The sequence below is a fragment of the Perognathus longimembris genome, chromosome 19, assembly GCF_023159225.1.
Source record: "Perognathus longimembris pacificus isolate PPM17 chromosome 19, ASM2315922v1, whole genome shotgun sequence".
Taxonomy (NCBI): domain Eukaryota; kingdom Metazoa; phylum Chordata; class Mammalia; order Rodentia; family Heteromyidae; genus Perognathus; species Perognathus longimembris.
The window spans coordinates 25,071,196-25,095,891 of NC_063179.1; the positions used below are offsets into that span (position 1 = coordinate 25,071,196).

At 38.4% G+C, this 24,696-nt stretch overlaps 1 protein-coding gene across 1 annotated transcript; it reads right to left on the reverse strand.

The window, feature by feature from the left end:
- Positions 1-388: 388 nt before the first annotated feature.
- Positions 389-24,057, reverse strand: C19H5orf34 (chromosome 19 C5orf34 homolog). Its single transcript, XM_048368140.1, has 12 exons — positions 23,450-24,057; positions 23,232-23,321; positions 19,183-19,829; positions 18,353-18,451; positions 16,442-16,568; positions 12,576-12,667; positions 10,313-10,382; positions 7,176-7,346; positions 5,891-5,985; positions 4,630-4,725; positions 2,595-2,635; positions 389-729 (listed from the first exon to the last, which is right to left on the reverse strand). The coding sequence occupies exons 1-12, from the start codon at positions 23,642-23,644 to the stop codon at positions 536-538; spliced, it is 1,917 nt and encodes a 638-aa protein (XP_048224097.1). The 5' UTR covers positions 23,645-24,057; the 3' UTR covers positions 389-535.
- Between the last annotated feature and the right edge of the window lie 639 nt (positions 24,058-24,696).

A 24,696-nucleotide genomic window follows, 5' to 3' on the forward strand; every position in this document is an offset into this window, starting at 1 on the left:
GTTCTTTCCATAGGCAAAGTTGTACTAAACAGTACTTTTCATGAGTTCATTTCTCCTCTGCACATTCAGTAACATATGTTCAAAAAAATTAAGGTATCTAGTTCATGAGAAAGTTTAAATAAAATATAACTGTCGAAGTGCTTAATTTTTGGCCTGCCTTGCTGTCTAGGTCCGGTCTTTTGAGGTCTAGTCCTCTTTTCATAGTCCTATTGCAGATAGACTAAATGAACAAATGTACGATTCTGCACATTAAAGAAGAAACTTGAAAATTATGAATGCTCCACAAGGCAAAACCAGCAAGATTTATAACTGTATAGATTCTTTTCTAATAAATCTGACAAAGATTTCAAATTTTCAAAATATTCTTTATTAACAAATGCATATATACTTGTATGTAATTTACAAATTTGGTAAAAAAAAACTACAGTTGTCGATTAGAAGCAATATATATAATTTCTTGGCTAACTAGTAATTTTACAGCTTGAAACTATATCTTTAAGATCTAAACACATATTGTAATAATTCCTTTTTCTTTTTACCTTTTAGAGTTTGATAAAAGATAGTCAATATCTTGAAGGATTTCAGAAGTTTTTTTCAATGCTATTGATACTCTCTTTTCATTAACTTCTTCCAGCAAGGTTTCTGAAGATCTTCGTTTGGAACTATCAAAACACTGTTCATTTTTTTTTTTAGAAATCTGATTGAGGATGCCACTATTCTCCAACAGCACTGAGTTATACTTAGTTAAGGAGCTTTCTTCCATATTTTTCATATTTTTTTTCAGAAAGCTTGGCCTTCATATAAAAATAACTTTCTCAATGGCAGAGAAAATCTCTTAGGGTTTACATTAAAGAGAGATTTCAGAACTTATGGAACTGACCCATTATAAATGAGGAAACTGCAGAATTAAAGGAGAAGAAAGGAGGAGAGAATATGTCTTTGTTTGGACAGAGATTTAGTGTAGTGAGGAAATGAAAGAATTAAAATCTCAGGGTCAGTGTTGGAGACATGGCTCAACTGGTAGAGTGCTAGCCAATGAGTGAAAATGTCAAGTATCAAATTCGAGTCCTGGTCTTGGACCTAAAAAAAAAAATCTCAGGGTCATTTCTTTCTTTTTTCCAGTCCTGGGCTTGAACTCAGGGCCTGGCCACTGTCCTGAGCTTCTTTTGCTCAAGACTAGTGCTCTACCACTTGATCCAAAGCACCACTTCCAGCTTTTTCTGTTTATGTGGTACTGAGGAATTGAACCCAGGGCTACATGCATGATGGGCAAGCATTCTACCACAAAGCCACATTCTCAGTTCTCAGGGTCATTTCTTAATCTTCAGTTGTTACAAGAAGAAAAAGGAGGGGCTGGGGATTTGGCCTAGTGGCAAAGAGTGCTTGCCTCATATACATGAAGCCCTGGGTTCAATTCCCCAGCACCATATATACAAAAAATGGCCAGAAGTGGCGCTGTGGCTCAAGTGGCAGAGTGCTAGCCTTGAACAAAAAGCCAGGGACAGTGCTCAGGCCCTGAGTCCAAGGCCCAGGACTGGCAAAAAAAAAAAAAAAAAAACCTGGAAAAAAAAAAAAGAAGAAGAAAAGGAACAGAGTAGAGGTGACAGAGTTACAACCAATCAGTACAGTGTCTTTATACTTTTTTTTTTTTTTTTTGGCCAGTCCTGGGCCTTGGACTCAGGGCCTGAGCACTGTCCCTGGCTTCTTCCCGCTCAAGGCTAGCACTCTGCCACTTGAGCCACAGCGCCGCTTCTGGCCGTTTTCTGCATATGTGGTGCTGGGGAATCGAACCTAGGGCCCCGAGGCAGGCACTCTTGCCACTAGGCTATATCCCCAGCCCTATACTTTTTAATTTTTAAAAGATCTAAAGTGAAAGGAATTTGTCTTCAGTTGCAGACCTCGCTTGTTATTTTAGTAGTACAGAAAAGGCATGAAAAAATATAGCACGAGAATGTACAGAACAATAGCAATCATAAGAAAAAAAATACATAGTCAACACTTATAATGTAGTTTAGAAGTAAAAGTAAAACTATGGGGTTTTTTGTTTCTCGTCCAGTATAAACACAGGAAAGGCTTAAATATTAACACAGTTTCTATAGACAAGTAAATATCTTAAACTATTGGCTGACTCAGTAATGCTCAGAAATGTATAAGTATGGGTTAATATTTGTGATGTTTAATCTTCATCATCACCTTGATTGTATTAGTAGAATGCAGGACTGAATGCGTTTGTGAGGGAGATTCTGAGAGGACTAAAGTGGGGAAGACCTGCCTTGGGTGCACCACTCCATAGCCTGTGGGCCCAGAGATGACAAAAGATGAACAAGGAAAAACCAGTCAGTACATGCATTCTTTCTCTCTTCTTCCTGGCCATTATGATATGAACTGCTTGCTCTGCTACAATCCCCCCTACCAAGAATGGTCTGAAACCATGAGCTAAGAGGAATATTTTCACCTTATATATTTTTTCCATGTGTTGTGTTATGGCCACAAGAAAAAGCTAACAATGTTCATGTAGTACAGCCAGTATGTATAGATGTCTAGAACTGAAAGAGAGCAGTTATGGGGGTCAATACATTGGCTTTAAAGGATACAGTTAAATTTCTGTATCTTTTCAAGTTCAGAAGCAACAGACCTGAACAAACAAACAAACAAAAAAAGGTAAGTTCATGACAGTTGTCTGATCCTTTTATATTCATTGAATTTCAAATAAGCATATTTGACTTCAGTCTTTAGAAAGGTTAGGATTGAAGCCTGATAAGGAATGATCAGTGGTATACAACTTCAAATAATGTGGCTTGGCTAACTAACTCTATGAAAACTTAGTGAGGACTAATAAGTCTTTTTCACAGTTTATAGTTATAAGTGTGACTTTTCTGCTTTATTAGCTTTACTACAATAGAGGACAGGTCTATTGTACAGCTTGCAATCTTTCTTATGCTCCAGCCTAAGAATGGTAAAAGAAAGATTTTTTTCATCATTTTAAGGATTAGAAAGGAACTTGGGTGTGACTTAATTCCAAAAGCCTGCTGATTCTTTAATGATTACAAAATACTTTTTATACAAGACTAGGCATAATAATACAATCTTTAACTGCTCATATGATGAACCAACTTTCTAGGAAATATCACTTATAATCTTTTTTGACTATTACTATTTTTTTTTGCTTGTTTTTAGTCAGCCCTGGGGCTTAAACTCAGGGCCTGAGCACTGTTCCTGGCTTCTTTTTGTTCAAGACTAGCACTCTACCACTTGAGCCATAGGGCCACTTCTGGCTTTTTCTATATATGTGGTGCTGAGGAATCGAACCCACAAGACAAGCACTCTACCACTAAGCCATATTCTAGCCCCTAATACTATTTTTTTGTGTGCGTGTGGATGTGGGTCTTGAACTCAGGGCTCGGCGCTGTCCCTGAGCTCTTTTGCTCAAGGCTAGCACTCTACCACTTGAGCTACAGCACCACTCCTGGCCTTTTCTGTGATTAACTGAAGATCAAGAATCTCAGAGACTTTCCTGCCCAGGCTGGCTATGAACCACAATCTTCAGATCTCAGCCTCCTGAGTAAGCTAGGATTACAGGTGTGAGCCACAGCACCCAGCTTGAATGCTACTATTTCCCACCTCACATTTTGCTGGCTCACTTCACAACTTATGTTAAAATGTTCCTAAGTTAGGCTTCTTAAATTAGCTTGCCTAGCATGCACAATGCCCTACAGCTGGGCCCAGAAAAAAAAAGTCTCTACAATAGTGCAGATATCCCTTTCCCAACATACTCAGATTGTGATCTATGATATTAATCTCCTTACTTACTTTCCTTCCTCTTGTTTTTCTACTTAGGAACTTCTGATTTCATTAAGTATGAATTCGTATGTTTATTACAAAATTCATCTCTACCCAGGTAGCTATGTTTTGTAACAAGCACAGACCAAAAGATCCTTCTTATGTCCTTCCTTCCTCTCTACGATGCTTTGTTTCCCTTAAATATTCCTTTCATCCCAGTCCTAGTCCCTTGTACACTAAAATGCACAAAGCAAGGACTAAAATATTTGCCTTGATAATTTGTTAATTTGGGGTAATGAATTATGAAAAATTACTTAAAATTCAAAAATTTCCAAAACTGTATTAACATTTTATTACCCTCAATATACAAAGACCCTCTTTAAATTCCCCCATGTAGTTTTGAATTACACATATAAGAACCACTCCCTTTTCTGTAAAGCTTTCAGTGGAAAGTTTTCTGCCTCTCAAAATAATCTATTCTTAAGCTTAAACTATCAAAAATATTTCAGGTGTGAAATGTAAGGTACTTAAAACTAAAATTTTCTTGGGCTAGGAAGGTGGCTTAGTAGTAGAGTGCTTGCCTAGCATGCACAAAGCCCTGGGTTCAATTACTCAGCACCACATAAGCAGAAAAAGCCAGAAGTGACGTTGTGGCTCAAGAGGTAGAGTGCTAAGCCTTAAGCAAAAAGAAACCAGGGACAGTGCTCAGGCCCTGAGTCCAAACCCCAGGACTGGCAAAGGAACCCTAAAATTTTCTTGGAAAAAGGATTTTAGGGGTTATCATTTGACACTAATTTGTAAATACTAGTTGGCTGTCTATACATATTAAGTTTAAAAGAAATATACTACCAATTTTCTTCATGAACAGATGGTGAGTGTGTAAGCTCCTGTCTTGGACTAGCCTGGGTCAGTTTTCTGCACCATGCCATTACTGCTGTCACGTATCTAGAAGGAACATGTTAAAAGAGATAGATGACATTGAAACTCATTAATGTGTACAGTTAATACACTGATAAGCTGGGCACTGGTGGTTCACAACTGTAATCCTAGCTACTCAGGAGGTTGAGATCTGAGGATCATGGTATGAAGGCAGCCTGGGTAGAAAAATCCATGACATTCTTATCTCCAATTAACCACCTGAAAACTGGAAGTGGTGCTGTGGCTCAAAGTGGTAGAGTGCTAGCTTGAGCAAAAAAAACTCAGGGACAGTGGCCTGGCCCTGAGTTCAAGCCCCATAACCGACTTAAAAAAAAAAAAGCAATTCTTCTGTGAACACTGTCAAGTATAATCACTAAAAGCTTACAATTACCACAGGGTTACTGTAACAAATTTCATGAATCAAAAAAGAACTGATTTCAAGAATCTTCCCCATTTTAAGAATAATCATCACCTATAAATTTTTGATACTTAATAGAAGTATATGCAATTAGTCATTTGTTGTTAAAAACATCATAAGATTGGCTTAGGGCATAAGGAGTAATTCCTAAGCTGACCACGTTCAAAACTTTCAAAGCAAGTTAGTTTTGTATGCAATATATCAGTTGAAAATAACTTGAATATAAGCAAATGATTAAAGTTGACCTGATTTATGTCCTTACATTAACTGTTAGCATAAATGAAAACTCTGAACAAAATATATGCACAAAACATTTCAATAATACTTACATGTTTACTCTCTGTCAAGTAAAACATGGAAATAACTTTTTCTTTGATGCAGGAGATCAAACCTCTCCTCTCATGTCCACAAGTTACATGCTTGGCCCAAAAAAACTTTTGGTGCCAAGTACAAGAGCTTGAACTCAGGGCCTCAAATTCTCACTTGGCTTGCTTCCTCAAAGATAGTACTATACCACTATATAAAAATAACTGTTAAGGGCTGGGGATATAGCCTAGTGGCAAGAGTGCCTGCCTCGGATACACGAGGCCCTAGGTTCGATTCCCCAGCACCACATATACAGAAAACGGCCAGAAGCGGCGCTGTGGCTCAAGTGGCAGAGTGCTAGCCTTGAGCGGGAAGAAGCCAGGGACAGTGCTCAGGCCCTGAGTCCAAGGCCCAGGACTGGCCAAAAAAAAAAAAACAAAAAAAAACTGTTAAAATCATTTTCAGTACCTTTCATATGCTCCAGGATGCTCAATTTGAATTAATTGATCTTGTCCATCAGGAAAGGTTAATCTACACCAACCTAAGTTAAGACCTTGATTTACCTTAAACAAAGAGAGAAGCGAAGTTTCATGATTTTAAATGATTTCATGATTTTAATGAAAGTATAAGCATTCTATCAGTTTTTTAAAAGAGCACAATGATACCTACCAAAAGCTGTTACAAAGAGGGAGCTAAGAGAATAATATAGATGGAGTGAATCTGATTAAGGTATATTATCTATTAATTGTAAATATCACAATAAACCTTTTGTGTAGATAAGTTAGGCTTGTAAAACATTTTTTAAAACTTCATGATTAAAAATAGAAATACATGCATCTTTAAATTTTTACTTTGACAACTTAAACACTCTATTTTACATGGCCTATCAATATTATTTATCATTTATACAGAAATTATCAGAGAATAAAAATACTGATTCCTTTTGTCATAATGTGTTATCTTTCTGAACATAACTGTATCACACTCTTCTGGTTTTTGCTCAGATATCCAATGACACTAGTAAAGTCTCTTGACAGGTCTTTATACTTAATATATTTCAGACTGTAGATGACAGGCTAGCTGAGATAATATGCTGTATATTTCAAAACAGAATGAAGACAGGATTTTGAATGTTTTCACAGCAATGAAATGGTACATGAGAGGGCATATTAAAACATTAGCCAGGCACCTGTGGCTCAAACCAATAATCTTAGAATCTCATGAGACTGAAACCTTAGATGATCAAGGTTTGAAGCCAGCATGGGCAGCAAAGTCAGTCTCAAGTGAGACTCTTATTTCCAATTAAGCAGCAAATATCTTGAAATGTAGCTGTGGTTCAAGCAGTAGCATGCTAACCTTGAGTGAAAAAGCTGAAGGGCAGTACCGAGGCCCTGAATTCAAGCCCCAAGACCAGCACACACACATACACACAAAAGATGTTTCAAAAGCTTGGCGCTGGTGGTTCATACCTATAATCCTAGCTACTCAGGAGGCTGAAATGTAGAGGATCACAGATCAAATCCAGCTTGGGAAGAATAATCCATGAGACTCCATCTCCAATTAACCAGAAAGAAAACCCAGTTGGAGTCATTACTGATAGAAAGCAGGCATAAGAATGCCAAATGAGAGCTGGGTCCCTGAGTTCAAATCCGGGTATACACACACACACACGCACGCACGCACACACACACACACACACACACACACACTTTACTGTACATAAAAAGCAGACTTCAGTCTGATGTATACTCACCTGTCTTTTTTCAACAGAAGAGCTAAAGTTCCAATTTAGGGTTAGAGTAATACCATCTAAAAAGACAGCATGTACTTTGTTATCAGAGTAGGCAAGAAATCTTCCCATTCTGGGTATGAATGATTCATTCAAAAGCACAGGCAGTGTACTGCTATTATTTATCCCAGGTACCTAAAACCAAGTAAATAAAAATATCAAGGAAGAAGAGTTACTTACTAACAAGATTTAAATAGTTATTAATAAACCGAGGCAACTTCACATTCATATTCAGAAGTTTACTATTATAGATTTTTTTTGTGTGTGTGGTGCAGGTACTAGGGCTTAAACTCATAGCCTTGAGTTCGTGCTTAGGTTTTGCTCAAAGCTGGCATTCTACCATCTGAGCTACAGCTCCCCTTCTGGTTTTTGGTGGCTAATTGGAGACAGGAATTTTGAGGACTTTTTTGTCCAGACTGGCTTCAAACTGAAATGTTTTCACCTTGTAAGTAGCTAGGATTAGCCACCAGTGCTTGCTTCTCTCCCACCCCACCCCTTTTTTTTTTTCAGTGATGGGGATCAAGCCCAGGGCTTTGTGCATATCAGCAAGTACTCTGCAGCTAAGCTACATCCCTAGACTTTAATACTATGGAATTCTTACATATGTTTTAACTTTTCCAGAGTGGATACTCAGAACTGCATCTCACAAGCAAATTAAGTTCTATCTTTTTTAAATTAAATTTTGTTGACAAGGTGTTGTGCAAAAGGGGTATAGTTATATAATAGAGCAGTGAGTACATTTCTTGTGATATCTTACACCCTCGTTTTTCTTTCCCTTCCCTAAATCAGGTAGGCATACATACACTACCCAGTGTACCAAAATCATATACAGTAGCCACATGGCATACGCCAAAGGAAATTCACCTAGAACTTTAAATATAACGTCAACAATAGAGTTTGCTTATCCTTGTCTTATATGATCATATATACATAGCTGTTAAGCTATTGTGATCCACTGAGAGGTCTATTTTAGACCTTTTTATGTTTAGTAGCTGTTTGGTTTTAGATACATAATGTAAAGTCGCTGACCCAAACCTGTGGAACTACCATTTGAAAAGAAGTTTTTTGTTTTGCAGACCTGGTCTCTACTGTCTCCCCACTACCCCCAACAGTCATATATCAAGGAGACCATGCCCTTTTGTTCTCTGTGTTCTAGGCTTGTCTCGCTCAACATTATTTGTTCAAGTTCTGACCATTTCCCTGTGAATACCAATATGTTATCATTTCTAATCGCTATGTAGTATTCCATTGTGTATAGGTACCACATTTTTTTGGATCCATTCATCTGTAGTGGGGCATCGGGTTGTTTCCATATTTTGGCTATGGTGAATTGTGCAGCGATAAACGGATAAACCGATGTGCAGATGTCTTTTTGATACCCTGAGACCTGTTGTTCAGGATAGATGCCTAGGAGTGGTATGGCTGGGTCATAGGGTATGTCTATGCTGAGCTTTTTGAGGAACCCCCATACTGTTCTCCAAAGTGGTTGTACTAATTTGCACTCCCACCAATAGTGGAGAAGGGTTTCTCTTTCCCCGCACCCCCTCCAGCATTTGTTGTTGCCTGAGTTCAGAGTATAGACCATTCTAACTGGAGTGAGGTGTTATCTCACGGTTGTTTTTATTTGCATTTCCTTTATCCAGGGATGTTGAACATTTCCTCATATGTTTCTTTGCCATTTTTATCTCTTCTCCTGTGAACTCTCTCTTTAGCTCCTTTGCCCATTTCCTAATTGGTTTACTGGGTTTGGAGGGGGGTTAGTTTTTTGAGTTCTCTGTAGATGACAGATATTAGGCCTTTGTCTGTTGCTGTGCTGGTAAAGATCCTTTCCCATATGGTTGGCTGTCTTTCTAGTTTGGTGGCTATGTCTTTAGCTGTACAAAACCTTTTTATTTTGTAGTAGTCCCATTTGTTGAGTCTCTCCCCTATCTGTTGTGCCCCTGGGACTATATTAAGGAAGTTCCTTCCTGTGCCTATAAGTTCTAGCATCTTTAAGTTCTATCTTTTTTTTTTTTTTTTCTTTTTTTTTTTTTTTGCCAGTCCTGGGCCTTGGACTCAGGGCCTGAGCACAGACTGTCCCTGGCTTCTTCCCGCTCAAGGCTAGCACTCTGCCACTTGAGCCACAGCGCCGCTTCTGGCCGTTTTCTGTATATGTGGTGCTGGGGAACCGAACCTAGGGCCTCATGTATCGGAGGCAGGCACTCTTGCCACTAGGCTATATCCCCAGCCCCTAAGTTCTATCTTTTTAAAGCTACTATTCTGCTTTGAACATAACACAAACATAGACAAAAAATCACACAAATTACAGCAACATATTGGTTTGCAATTAAATGAGCACACACACAAATAAATATGTGGGTATCACTTTAAGTCAGCATTAAAGCAAATGCCTTTACAATTATAAAAATTCAAAAGGCTGTAATATCACAACTTACATTGACTTATGTTTTCAAAACATACTTCAAGTCAGGTGGCAGTGGCTTACACATGTAATTCTAGCTACTCAGGAGGCTGAGATCTGAGGACCACCGTTTGAAGCCAGCCTAGTCAGTAAAGTCTGTGAGACTTGAGACTCATCTCCAATTAGGCATAAACACACACACATACATACACACACACACACACACACACACGCATGCGCACACGCTGGAAGTGGAGCTGTGGCTCCAAGCTCAGGGACAGTATTGAGGCCCTGAGTTCAAGCCCGACATGCATAAGAAGTAAAAAACAAAACCGGTTGTGTAGCTCTGTGGCAAAGCATGGTTTAAGTACTGGATTTAAACCCCAACACATTTCAACATGGCAGAGGCTGGGCGGTCTATACAGTATAAGGAAGCTTCATAAAGTAAAACTATAACATAAGAGCTGAGGATATAGCTCAGTGGTAGCAAGTGCATCAACTTGGGCTTAATAACCAGTACTACAAAAAAAAAAAAAAAGAAACTCTGATTTTTCAGTTTCGTTATTAGATGGATATTTTCCTCAATAAATCAATATTAATGTTGCCAATATTAACTTCTCACATATGTGAAATATAGTTTGAACTCAGAGGTATTAATTTAGAGGATAATTTAAATGTTTTTGAAACAATTTGAACCTACCATTTTCCAGCAGCATACACGATAGTTATGGCTTAGAGAGAGCCTTACTTGGGCACAATGCTGAAGAATTCTGTTAACATGAAAATAATAACTCTTAGACAACTGCAAATAATAACATTTTTCAAGTCTAGTAACCATCTTTGATACTACTAACATTTTAGATGGCAAGTTACTACTATCTGCCCCCTGAAATCCATATTGGGAACACTTTTCTTCTACAAGATCTTTAGCCATTGAAAGGGAACTATTATTGTTTCCCTCTGTGCTAACTTTATCTAGTTAAGGTTATTACTCTTACTTATACCAATGAAATGACTCCATAATGAGAATTTTCAGGTATTCCTTCTCTCTCTCTCTCTCTCTCTCTCTCTCTCTCTCTCTCTCTCTCTCTTTGCTTGAACTCAGGGCCTGGTCACTGTCCCTGAGCTTCTTTTGCTCAAGGCTAGCACTCCACCACTTGAGCCACAGAGCCACTTCCCTGCTATTTCTGTTTATGTAGTACTGAGGAATCGAACCCAGGGCTTCATGCATACTAGGCAAGCACTCTACCACTAAGCCACATTCCCAGCCCACAGGTGCTCCTTTTTTATTATGTTATTAGCACATATTAATTGTATAAAAGAAGTTTCATTATAACATTTCTACATGTCTAATGTACAATGTATCCCAATCTGTCTTTATTGTTCTTCCTTGTCTATGTACAAATGTATCCTAATCTGTCTTTACTGTTCTTCCTTATATGTCTCCTTCCTCCTTAATACAATCTCCATAGGTTTCATTGTTCTGTATGCATGCACACAAATAAACCACTTCAATTATATTCATTCTCATTCACCCCTTGCTAGCCCAATCCCGTCACTGACACCCTTCCTTAACAGAGCCTGTTTTATTCTCCTGTCATTGTTTTAAAGTGTGTCATTTTTAAAATTGCACCAAAGAGTCTCACCACAGTACTTCAGACATACATTTATTGTGTTTGGCTCAGAATAACCCTCTCTTTCCCTACTTCCTCTAACTCCTACTGATCAGCAGCTTTCATTGATACTCTTAATGCTGTTTTCATACAGAGTTGCAATGTATTTCAAGATTATCCATCAAGTGCTCCTTTTTTTTTTTTTTTTTTTTTTTTTTGGCCAGTCGTGGGCCTTGGGCTCAGGGCCTGAGCACTGTCCCTGGCTTCTTCCCGCTCAAGGCTAGCACTCTGCCACTTGAGCCACAGCGCCTCTTCTGGCCGTTTTCTGTATACGTGGTGCTGGGGAATCGAACCTAGGGCCTCGTGTATCCGAGGCAGGCACTCTTGCCACTAGGCTACATCCCCAGCCCCCAAGTGCTCCTTTTGAAGAGGTGATAGATTTATTAGCCTTAAAGGTTTGAACATAGCTTAATGATATTAACTATTCCTAAGAAATCCTTCAAACCTATTCAACTGCTTCATATCTATTCGGGAAACTGTTTAGACATAACTTTATAAAAATAAATAATTTAATTTAACAACCTGCTTTCATTCTCCTGGGTGCTTCAGATTCATCAAAAACATTTTTAAAGTTAGGCTCTGGTGGCTAACACCTATAATCCTAGCTACTCAGCAGGCTGTGATCTGAGGATCGTGGTTCGAAGCCAGTCAGGGCAGAAAAGTTACCCATGAGACTTTTATTTCCAATTAACCACTCAAGAACTGGAAGTGATGCTGTAGCCCATAGTGAGAGAGTGCTTAGCCTTGAGCACAAAGAGGCTCAGGGACAGTGCCAAGACCCCTAGTTCAAGCCCCACAACTGGCCAAAAAAAAAAAATATATATATATATATATAGCATTTTTAAGGGGGTTGGTGAGTACAAGGCCCAAGGCCCTGACTTCAGTCCTCAGCTCTGCAGGCGGGGGGAAAAAGGATTTTCAAAATATACTAGACTGCGAGAGTGGTTCTAAGACTGCCAGAGACTTAAAATTTAAAGCCAGAGATACTCTTGTAATGATGCAGAAATTATTTTATAAATTATGAGACCAGAAAATTTGAAAGACTTTTTCCAAAAACTGTGTATTTCCATTGTATCTGCCAATTCATTTGTTTGATTTTGACAGTCTCACTTTGTAGCTCAACCTGGTCTTGAATTTTCTATGTAGCTCAGGTTGGCTTCAAACTTCCAGTCCTCTTGCATTAGCCTTTTGAGCCCTGTTTTTGTCAATGCTTAATCCTATCCTTAGCCCCAAGAAAATGTAGGAAGGTTTTCAGACGTACACTTGATTCAGCTGAGTGTGAAAACTTACCTGGTTGCCTGCTTAATAAGTGAACCTACTGAGAATCGACTTCCTGGTCTATCTGGAGGAAGGTTATTTACAGAATAAGTTTTCTCTTCTCTCTGAAAATTAGTTTAAAATGAAAAATCTCATTAACAAAAGTTCAAACATTACCTGTTGTTGACACAGATCCTTATATAAAGCCAAGGCAAGTAGTTTTCTTTTTTCTTCTTTTTTTGTGCCAGTCCCAGGGCTTAGAGTCAGGGCTTGAGCACTGCCCCTGGCTTCTTTTTGCTCAAGGCTAGTACTCCAACACTTGAGCCACAGCGCCACTTCTGGCTGTTTTCTATACATGTGGTGCTGGGGAATTGAACCCAGGGCTTCATGTATATTAGGCAAGCACTCTTGCCACTAGGCCATATTCCCAGCCCCTCTAATAGCATATAATTTGATGCTCAATTAAAATCCTGTCTATATGTGAACTAACATATTAACCAAGTTAATATTCCTACATACTAACAGGAAATTTATCACAAGGTATCCTTTATGATAAAAAGGGCTATATGGGTTTTTAAAACTCTATTTTAATAAAACAAGCTTATCATTTTGTTATATTTTATTAATGGAAGAACTACTGCTAGTTTAAGGAAGGATATTACTTACAGGCTTAGTTTTATGACACTAAAAATTTGATATTTTGTTATTCCTTCTGAATTCCTCCTTTTAAAATCTACTAGTTTCTTAGGACTCTGCCTCTGGCCTTCTCTTGTGAAACTCTGGTCTTCTGACTTTCTGATTTCTTTTCAGGTAATCTCAACAGGGTTCAAAGATGTGGTCACAATATAATAGCATAGACACTGTGTGGTGGGTGCTTTTTAATTCACTTTTTCAATGACCTCATTACGCCTCAAAATCATTCTGCAATATGAACAGCTTGTTTCAGTGAGGGTAAACAAGCAGAAGAGATCCAATTCGAACCACAGAGAGTACAACTCACACCCCAATTGGGAAGAAGATGGGCTTTGAAGTCAGACACATCTGGGTTCAAATCACAGATTTGTCTTGACTACTGGATGGTTACATACTCCACTACTGATAGTTCCATACCATTCTCAAAACCTTTGTGATCAATTTATTAATCAAATTGTCCCCATGAAGCTGAACCAATTTACAACCTAACCAACAATATAGAAGCCCTTATCCCTTTCCTGCACCTTTTCCAGCAGTAAATGTTCTCAAATCTACTTATTTTGGAGACAGGGTCTTGATACTGTTGCTCAAATGGGCCTCAAATTCTCCCAAGTGCTGATATTATAGGTGTATGCCACCCCACGACATATTATTAATCGTTTTTAGCTTTGGAAAATTGGCTAAGGAAAAATGTTATGCTTTATTTTAATTTGCATTCCCTGATCCTAGTAGTAAATATAATATTATTACTTCAAAAATTATGGGTTCTTAATCTATACTGATTCTTTATAGAGGCAAACCATTTTTATCTTTTGCTCTTTTTTTGTCAGTCATGGAGTTTGAACTCGGGGCCTGGGGGCCTGGGCACTGTCCCTGAGCTCTTTTGCTCAAGACTAGCATTCTAACACTTTGAGTCACAGAGCCACTTCTGGTTTTCTAGTGGTTTTGGAGATAAGGATCTAATGGGTACATTTCAGTCTAGGCTAGCTTCAAATCTGATCATCAGATCTCAGCTTCCTGAGTAGCTAGGCTTACAGGTGTGATTCACGGTGCTTGGCTTTTGCATTTTTCTATTAGGTCATTTGCTTGTTTTGGTCTATTTATTACTGATACGAAGAATTTTCTTCTAGGAATTTGCTTATCTTTTATTAAACTTCATGTATGGTATGTTTCACATATTTAAGATTAACAAAAATTTCAAGATTGTTGTTTTTTCTAAGCTTTCTATTTTTCTGTATTAAACTTAAGAAAGGCATGCTTTTACCCAAAGATTAGAAACATCATTTTCTATTTCCTTTTTTTTTTCTTGCTAGTCCTGGGGCTTGGATTCAGGACCTGAGCACTGTCCCTGGCTTCTTTTTGCTCAAGGCTAGCACTCAGCCACTTAAGCCACAGCACCACTTCTGGCCATTTTCTATATATGTGCTGAGGAATAGAATCCAGGGCTTCATGTATACAAGGCAAGCACTCTTGCCACGAGGCCATATTCCCAGCCCCTCGTTTTCTATTTTCTTCTAGCAAGTATAAGGTTGGTTTCTTATATTTAGCCTTTAGGTGACCTGGAATTTATTTTGATGTATATATCAAAGTAAGCAGCAAACATTTTTATTCTCCACAGTGTCAACTGCTTCTAAATCTTTTCAGTATAGCAGACAAAAAGTGAATATGTTGCACACAGAGGTCTGAGAATGGAACACTAGTTTAAGAATTGTCATTCCCTTCCTGATAGCCTTGGGTAAAACTAAAGCTCCATGAAGACTTACTATATAATTATCTTGTGCATTTTTTTTTAATATTCAGTGGTCAACTGTGTGACCATGGAACTACCTTATTTCTGTCAGGACTTACACACATGCATACATGCACACACACACTCAAACTCACATATACATATACCTTGATCTTAACTGTTTGTATATCTGACTGATTATTAAACTGTGAACCCTTGAGAGCAGGAATGCTTTGCATCTCTTTTTGCTAGCCAGGCAGGTATTCTACCATTTGAGCCATGACTCCATGCCTTCTTGCTCTAATGACTTTTGAGATAGGGCCTAGCTTTTTGCTCTGGTCAGCTTCAGCCACCACCCTGTTTTATGCTTCCTCCAGTAGCTGGATTGTTAACACAGACCATCCTACCTAGCTAAATAGGCTCACATAAACCTTTTGCTTAGACTGGTCTTCAGTCGAGCTTCCCAATCTGTGCCTCCTAAGTAGCTAAGATTACAGGTATAAGCTACCTGTACTCAGCCTTTTCTTTTTTTTTTTTTAATCACTCCCATTGTTTACCAGAGTGTCTGCCAAAAAGTGTTCAATGTTTACTCAATCAATGAACATTTCCCAGAAACAGACCTCAGTAGGATATCTGCTCTAAAACACACTGACAATTGTGTTATGACCAATGGTGTTTGGGATTTAATTAACTAAGTGGGCAGCACAGATAAAACAAATGGGTCCATAGGGATCCTTTATATTTGTCTCTCATTTTATATGTTTGAAATTTTCTGTAGTTAAAAAATCCCAGACACACACACACACACACACACACACACACACACACACCACCACCACCACCACCACCACCCCCTCTGGTCCATTCTTAAAGTCTTCTAGTGACCAATTACTTAAGTATTCTGTTCTGAAACAGAACGGACACATTGATTCTGTTCTAATCTGCAAAGCAAAGCAGCAGGATTTTATGGGGTCTGCCATAAAAAGGATGGAAGCCACAGATCAGACTGGCAGTAAGCATCTTCAGACCCATTAACGAAATGTCTACATTATTGTATGTTTAATAAATGTACTGTGTTTCAGTGTTCATAGCAAAAGAACAATCTATATAAAGATTTATATAAAGATAAGTTTAAGAGATACTGAAAATGTATAAACAATTATATAGTGGGAGAAAATGTGTTTTTAAATGTGAAAATATTAACGTAAAATAGTATATTGACTTAAACTAATATTTATGGTTTTCAGTTATGATAAAAAAATTTAGACTCTTATTTAAACACAAATTGCAGAAATTGCATAGACTAATAGGTAATAGTGGATGAGAATAAAGTAATTAATAATTACCTAGGTATCAAAGCTGATAGTAAGATTGTACTAATTTTCCAGACTGAATAGTAAGTAATGTTGTATAAAAAGCAAATTTTCGATATGTTAAAGATAATGAATTTAGAGAGAATGATAACCCAAATTCTTACCTCTTCTTTTGACCCTTCTTGACTAGAATAATATGTAAAATATTTCCCATAATAAGCTCCTTCTGACTTGAAAACAGATCCATCTCCAGGAAAAATTTCTATTGAGTTCACATGTTCATGAGTAAGCCTAAAGTAAAGAAATAAACATTGTTTTCTTTTTTAATTAATATTTTTCCGATATTAAAATATACACAAAAGCAATCTTTTTTAAAAGCCCAAACAATGAGACTGCTTTTGCCTATTGAGAGAAATATATTTCATATTCTGACTCCAGCTAGCTACATTGGGGGTGAGGGGTGCAGAAGGCAAAAGCACACACAAAAGGCATCTTGTCTCACCTTCCTGGTATCCTCATTACAAATCACAGGGACTGCTGCATAAATCAAAGTAATATCCATCATGCAGAAATTAAATACAACACTTCCACAATGAAAATAAAACTATTCTTTTTAATGAAGAAAGTAGTATAATCAACAGGTTTGGTTTTTTTTGCCAGTCCTGGGCCTTGGACTAAGGGCCTGAGCACTGTCCCTGGCTTCTTTTTGCTCAAGGCTAGCACTCTACTTCTTAAGCTACAGCATGACTTCCAGCTTTTTCTGTTTATGTGGTGTTGAGGAATTGAACCCAGGGCATCATGCATATGAGGCAAGCACTCTACCAATAGGCCATATTCTCAGCCTGTGCTGGTTATTTTTGAGATAGAATCTCCCTTTCTTCCTGGGCACGGTCCCTGGCTTCTTTTTGCTCAAGGCTAGCACTCTGCCACTTGAGCCACAGCGCCACTTCTGGCCATTTTCTGTATAGTGGTGCTGGGGAATTGAAGCCAGGGCTTCATGTATACGAGGCAAGCACACTTGCCACTAGGCCATATTCCCAGCCCAAAAGTAGTATAATCAATACCTGCTGAGATTAAACATCTGTGCAAGAAGTAATTCCTAAGAGAAGATGACAAATAACTAGAACAGCCAAGTACAAACAAGTTAACTGTTGTATATACTGTATCAAAGCTGAAGTCAGGGGAGGAATGCAAAGGCGCAATGCCTCTGTGCCTCTGATCATATAATATTTATCAAAATGAAAAAAAAAAGCTGAAGTCAAATTAATTTTATCATATATGAAAAGCATGTTGTCAGAGTAGCAGACCTTCAGGAGGAAGAGTCCTTTTCCCCATACTCCCAAAGGAAAATTTAGAAATGCTTTTCTAGCATTTATTCATGGAAATGAAACTTTCAATCTAGCCAATACTGATTAGTCACTAGAGAGATATTTGTGTTAAGGGGGTGAGGATATTCAATGAAGTAGTATAGGCATAGTACAGTGACACAATTGTTTTTCTTTTGTATACATAGTTCCATGGCCGTCTAACTTATCTACTGATATACTTAGTAGGTGACTGATGATGTGACTAATTCAAATAGTAACTGATATAGCAGGGCCCCAGTTGCTCATGCCTGTAATCCTAGCTACTTAGGAAGCTGAGATCTGAGGATTGACGTCCAAAGCCAGCTTGGGCAGGAAAGTACGAGACATTTATCTCTAATAAACTACTCAAAAAAGCCAGAAGTGGCACTGTGTCTCAAGTGGTACAGTGCTAGCCTTGAGCAAAAAAAAAGCTTAGGGAGAGCACCCAGGCTCAACGTTCAAGCCCCAGGACTGGCAAAAAAAAAAAGAAACCCTAGTAACTGATATGAACACTACACACTACATTCACTAGCAAATTTGATCTATCACTAGTTTTGCAACTAATGGTAAGTCTTGTAAGTATGGCTAATGTGAGTGAATCACAAGGACTCTTGAGACAGGTAAAATTATGACAAAATATGGCACAGTAGTTCTAGTAAAACTGTCCTCTGATGAGTCTGTTCCCTCTGTGACATCATAAAAGCTCCTACTTCAACACAGGTGCCTTACCTATATGTGACACCCTTATGCCAAACTACTTTCACTAGTTCAGGATAGGAATATTCTTCATCAGCCTGTCTTTGTGTAAGTGAACCACTAAAGTTCCACCTATGAAAGATAAAATGTAAGTATTAATTCTCAACAGTAAAAATAACTGCCATTAAAAGTCAACAAAACTGTCAATATAACAACATTTTTCTCTCTCTTCTTTTTTCTACATTTTGTGGTACTGGCGATTAAACTCAGGGCCTCCCACATGCTAGGAAAGTGCTCTGTCACTAAGCTACATCTCCAGCCCAAATTATTATTCCTTGCTTACCTCATTCAATCAAAGAAAATATCAGTGTATTAAAGTTAAAAATAAGTATTTTTCCATGTCTTTTTTTCAGTGTTTTAATCATCTTATTATTGGACCTCAGCACAAGCACATAAATTGTTAACTAGTTTTTTCAAATTTAACTTAAATTCAAATCAAAGCTTTGTCAAATCCATGCTCCAGCAAGCTAGGTCACAGGCTCTAGTGAATAGCCAGAGTACTCCTGTGAGCTCTCCCCCAGTGAACATTCCACAGGCTCCTGTCATATCACAAAATGTACTTTAATAATCCTTTCAGGGAGCATGACCTTCAATAGCTACTATATGCTGCCAGAAAGCAATCTTAGAGTAGCTTCTCCAAGCATTCAACGCATGAAGTAAGGAATGTTCAGTTAAGCCTTTGATAGGGAAATTGCTTAAGATAACAAAGATGTAAGTCAATGAAGTGAACTTTACTTAATAACTTAGAAAGAAAAGTAAGCTTTAGTAGAGTGGCCTTCATAAAAGCTTCATTCTCCCATTACCTGTGTAAGTATGGAGATGGGCAACTAAGAAGCAGGGCCTTGGGAAGAACTGAAACTTCTTTTCTTCTTTCTTCTGAAATATCACAAGTTAAAATTCTACTTGCAGTGACATCAGCATCCACTTTAGACACACTGCCACCTTTACTATGAAAACGAAGCGCTAAAGACAAAGGGTATCTCCACTCCTCCGGACAGGAGGACACAGACCAGTGCTGCCTTACCCATGTGTATACACAAGTGTGTATTGTACCTGGCAAGGGCAGCTCCTCCTTCCCTTCAGTTCCACTTACACAACTTGTCTTCGCTAAAGGTTCTTTGGATTTTATGATCTTCCCACAAAGTTCATTTTCTTTATTCTTCAGTCTTCGTTCTGACAAACTTCTATATGCACAGAATTTGCTGGCTTTTTCAACTAGTTCATCTTTGGGGGCTTGACTATTTTTTTCTGACAGGACTACAGATGAGTCTTGTTTCTCGCTAACTTTACACAAAAAATGTACTGTAAACTCATGCTGAGATTTGGGTAGGCAAAGGAACGCATGACCATCTAAAGATGTTATCTTCACAGTGCCGCTCTCGAAACATGTCATGTTACCATGTGTATCAAGACTGGGCCATTTTATTTCTGAGATGTCAATGAAGATACGCTGAATTGAGGGGAGAAAAAGACGTGGTGAAGGTTATCTGTTAATGGTTCATCTTCCACCCTTAAATATTGTATAAGAAAACTCTTTCATATTTGAGTTTATACTATCTAGACCAAAAATATAGTCTGCATATTAGTCTCTTAGAGAAAAAGATGTGAAACATGCACAATGAAAAAAGAAAAGGGAAATATCGTCCTGATTACACTTAAGTATTAAACATTTGTTTTAAAACGTTCAGTGAATAAGAGTTAAATGGCTTTTCAAACTCTTCACCCAAAAGTCTTCTCTAAAAGAGAATAGAAGGGGGCTGGGAATATGGCCCAGTGGCAAGAGTGCTTGCCTCGTATACGTGAAACCCTGGGTTCGATTCCCCAGCACCATATATATAGAAAACGGCCAGAAGTGGCGCTATGGTTCAAGTGGCAGAGTGCTAGTCTTGAGCAAAAAGAAGCCAGGGACAGTGCTCAGGCCCCTAGTCCAAGCTCCAGGACTGGCCAAAAAAAAAAACAAAAACAAAAGAGAACAGAAGGCTAGGCACTGGTTGCTCATGCCTGTAGTCCTAGCTACACAGGAGGTTGAGATCTAAGGATTGTGGTTTGAAGTCAGCCAGGGCAGGGAAGTCCATGAGACTCTTATCTCCAGTGAACTACTCAGAAAAAGCCAGAAAGTGGTAGAGGGCTAATCCTAAGTACCAAGAGGCTCAGGGACAGTGCTCAGGCCCTGAGTTCAAGCCCTAGTACAAAAGAAAAAGTACAGAAATAACAAGAAAATGTGCATTGTGAAGTACTTACTGCAAGGTCCACCCCAAAAGGGCTCCTTGAAGATGTCCCCCACCCTGCCCTCTAAAGTCTCCACCCAGTATGTGTGTCAAGACTGGGGATACTCCTCAGAAAAAAAGGAAAAAAACAGAGGGGAATTGCGCCTGTCCTAACTCTAAACCCTTCCTGGGTTATGGCACCACATATGTAAGGTTTGATAAAGTAGGTAGCCAATAATGGAGAACAGGCAGGAGAGAAAAGTTTATTCCGAACTGATGGCATGTGGCCAAGATGATGCAAGGCCTGAGAAAAGGGGCAACCCTCCCCCCTGCCTGCCAAGCCTTACCTAGGGCGGGGAGGTGTGGCCAGGTGAGGGGAGGTGGCTGCCTCTAGGTATGTCAGTTACCTAGGTAACACAGGTACTGGGTGGAGACTTTAGACAGGCAGGGACATCGGCAAGGAGCCCTCCCAGGGTGGACCTTACACTATATTAAAAGCAACCAGAGCTTAAGTGGCTTGTAATCAGCATTAAAATCACAGCCAGAATGATTCAGAAAGCACAAAAACATAATTATCTTAATGTTACATATAACATGTGCTTTATAAATCAAAGGAGGAAAGAATTAGTAAACAGTAAAGGAATTATTGAACAGCATTTGAAAAATATTATCTTGGAGAGTTATTACATGTGGATTAAAAAATGGCATGTATAAGCCAGGCACTGGTGGCTCACATCTGTAATCCTAGCTACTCAAGAGGCTGAGATCTCAGGATCACAATTCAAAGCCAATCTGGGAAGGAAAGTGTCCATGAGACTCTTATCTCCAATTAACCACTCAAAAATGGGAAGAAGTACTGTGGCTCAAGTGATAGAGCACTAAGAGGCTCAGGGACAGCACCCAGGCCCTGAGTTCAAGCCTCACAACCAACAAAAAATAAAAGGCATGTATGGGGAGACTGGGATTGTTTCTTAGTGGTACAGTGCTTGCTTAGCATTCATGAAGCCCTGAGTTTGATTCCTCGGTACCATATAAACAGAAAAAGCCCAAAGGGGAACTGTGGCTCACATGGTATAGCACTAGCCTTGAGCAAAAGAAGCTCAAGAACAGTGCCCATGCCCTGAGTTCAAGCCCCAGGATTGGCAAAAAAAAAAAAAAACCAAAACATGTATGAAGTACCTATCCTAGACAGTACCTGGCAAACACTGCAAACTAAAGTAAAATCCACGTGGTTTAAAGAGGAACTCAAAGGTCAATCGATCCTAAGATCAGACAGACTCAAAACAAATAACAGTGCCTACTGTCTTCTTGCATAAAATATAAACAGTAGGTATTGCCAAACATTTGTGTGGGTGGATGCATGCTAGATAAGTACTCTACCAGAGTTACATTCTCAGTCCTTGTTTATTTGAGAAAGGTATTGATATGTTCCAGCTGCTACCTCCAGAGTATTGGGATTACAAGTATGCATTCGGCCCTTAACAGTCTTTTAATCAATTCATTTTGCCAACAATGTAACATCTCAATTTCCATTTATATAAAATCTTAATTTCACTAAGCCACTGTTAAGAAAGCCTATTAAGTTTATAGTGCTAGATATGTCAGAATATTAAAAATGAAATTACTTCATTGAAAAGGATGGTCAGTTATTAATGTTCTTTTTTAGAGTTGCACTAGTGGCCCTATTGCAGCATCAGCAGTAAATTACACAATTTTAATGAAACTCTCCTGAAACATAGTTTCCTGCATATTAAAAGGGGATGATAGCCAGGTGCCTATGGCTCATGCCTAGAATCCTAGCTAATCAAGAGGTGGAGATCTGAGGATTTCTGTTCAAGGCCAGCTCAGGCAGGAAAGCCCTTGGGACCCAATTAACTATCAAAAAGCCACAAGTGGTATCTGTGGCTCTAGTTGAGAAAAAAAACAACAACTCAGGTACAATGACCAGGGCCTGAATTCAAGTTCCAGGACCAGAACAAAAAGAGAAGGGAGGGAGGGGCATGCAGGGATGATATCCAGCTAATATACCTCTTCTGAGAGGGTAGACATCCATTCTCATTATAGGTGTCCATACCAGAATGGTACTACTAAATACTTTTTGTTTGTTCTGATTTAAGGTTTTCCATACTGTCCAGGCTAGTCTTGAAGTCAAATGACCTATCTCAGCGTTTATGTATTTTAATTATTCCTAATTCTTGGCACATAGTAAACTTTCAATAAATGACATCTATTATTATTATTTATCAAAGTCCAGAATAAAATATAAACAAAATAATTTTATATCTATACATAATTAGATATCCCTCTCACAAATATCTATTTGTTATACATTAACAAATAAACATAAGTTACTGAAAATGCTCATGTAATTTCTTAATTTTGAGATTTTGGAGAATGAAAAAGCCACCCATCCTGTTTCAAAGAAAGCAAAGAAAAACAGCACATTGGTGAACCATGTAACTTGTGTTCCTTAGCCTGGTGAAATACACAAGCCCATGCATTCTATAGTATGTATTTACTCTCAAGTTCCCTGGGGGGGGGGGGGGGGGGGTGCTGGTGGAGAGGTGGGAACTAAACTAAACCTTAAGCTATATGTTTCCAATCACTTATCTTCAAATAGTACTTATAAAATAAATTTTAATCACCTTTTTTCTTTCAGAAGGTATTATGCTTTCAGATAAAAAAGGGCAAGCTGCTGAAGAGTTACGAAAATCCAGAGCTCGCTGCAGTTGCTCCTATGAAAAGGAATGGAAAATGTAAAAGGATTTGAAAATCAGTTTAGGATACTAACAATTTTTCATATTCTAGACCATTTCACCAATATCTTAGCATTTAGATCAGTAGTTTTCAAGGTATTACTTACTCTGTAAGTGCTAATAACAAAGTGTGTTCGTTGATGAATTCTCTCTGGCTGTTCTAAAGGATGTGCTGAAACGGGAGGTGATTTTTCAAATAAAAACTCAGAGCCACAGGGAGAAAGTTGCAATTTGGAACCATCATCATACTCTACTTGTACAGAATCATCTTCATATAGTACCATTTGCACTTCAGCTGCCATTATTAGAACAGGGTAAGATGGCCTTCAAGGCAAAGACTGAAGGAAATGGGAAATATAAGAGTACAATAGTTCTTATCATACAATAACTCAAATTAACCACATCAAGTTAAACAAAGGGTGTTTTAAAAATAAGTCACATCATCCCTTGACTTAACCTACTAATACTTTGCATCTGCACGAAGAAGGAAATCAAACTCCTATCTAGAAGTTATAAAGGCTACATAAACTGACTCCTATCTCTCCAAATGTCATTTCCTAACTCCTTCTTAAATCCTTTGTCTATTGTGTTTAGCTAGACTGGAAGGAAAGTATAAAAGTAAAACTAGTTTCTAGTACAAAATTCTGCTTTTGGTGTGTGGATTTTTTATGTTCTTTAAAACAAATTCATTCTCATCTTTCTTAAGCACATTCACACTTTAGGCATCATTAATAGGATAGGCTAAAATGTCTTTCCAAGGACTTCTCTCTCCATGTCAATCCCCCCAAAACCTAACTTGTCAAACTAAGTTAAATTGCTTCCAATCATCCCCTAATCATTTTCTAATCCCTTTCAATCTTTTCCCATAGAATTTATCATTATCAAAATTGCTTGCTTTTTGTCTTCTCCCACTTGGATATAAACTGAAACAGAGCAGGAACTTTACCTGTCTTAGTCATAAATAAGTATCTGACACCAAAAAGAGTATTCGACTGGTTATAATCATGCAGTAAAGCCAGGCACAGGTGGCTCACACCTGTAATCCTAGCTACTCAGGAGGCTGAGGTCTGAGGATTTGAGGTTCAAAGTTAGCTTTAACAGGAAAGTTTGTGAGACTCTTATCTCCAATTAACCACAAGAAAACTGGAAGTGACAGGGCTGGGAATATGGCCTAGTGGCAAGAGTGCTTGACTCGTATACATGAAGCCCTGGGTTCGATTCCCCAGTACCACATATATAGAAAATGGCCAGAAGTGACACTGTGGCTCAAGTGGCAGAGTGCTACCTTGAGCAAAGAGAAGCCAGAGACAGTGCTCACGCCCTGAGTCTAAGGCCCAGGACTGGCAAAAAAAAA

Excerpts from the sequence above, each read along its gene's own strand:
- C19H5orf34 (XM_048368140.1), bottom strand. The coding sequence starts at position 23,644 with ATGGCAGCTGAAGTGCAAATGGTACTATATGAAGATGATTCTGTACAA. Across the intron at positions 18,452-19,182 it reads CCATCTCCATACTTACACAG|GTGGAACTTTAGTGGTTCAC; the intron begins GTAATGGGAGAA and ends TATCTTTCATAG. Across the intron at positions 5,986-7,175 it reads CTTCTGTTGAAAAAAGACAG|GTAAATCAAGGTCTTAACTT; the intron begins GTGAGTATACAT and ends TCTTTGTTTAAG.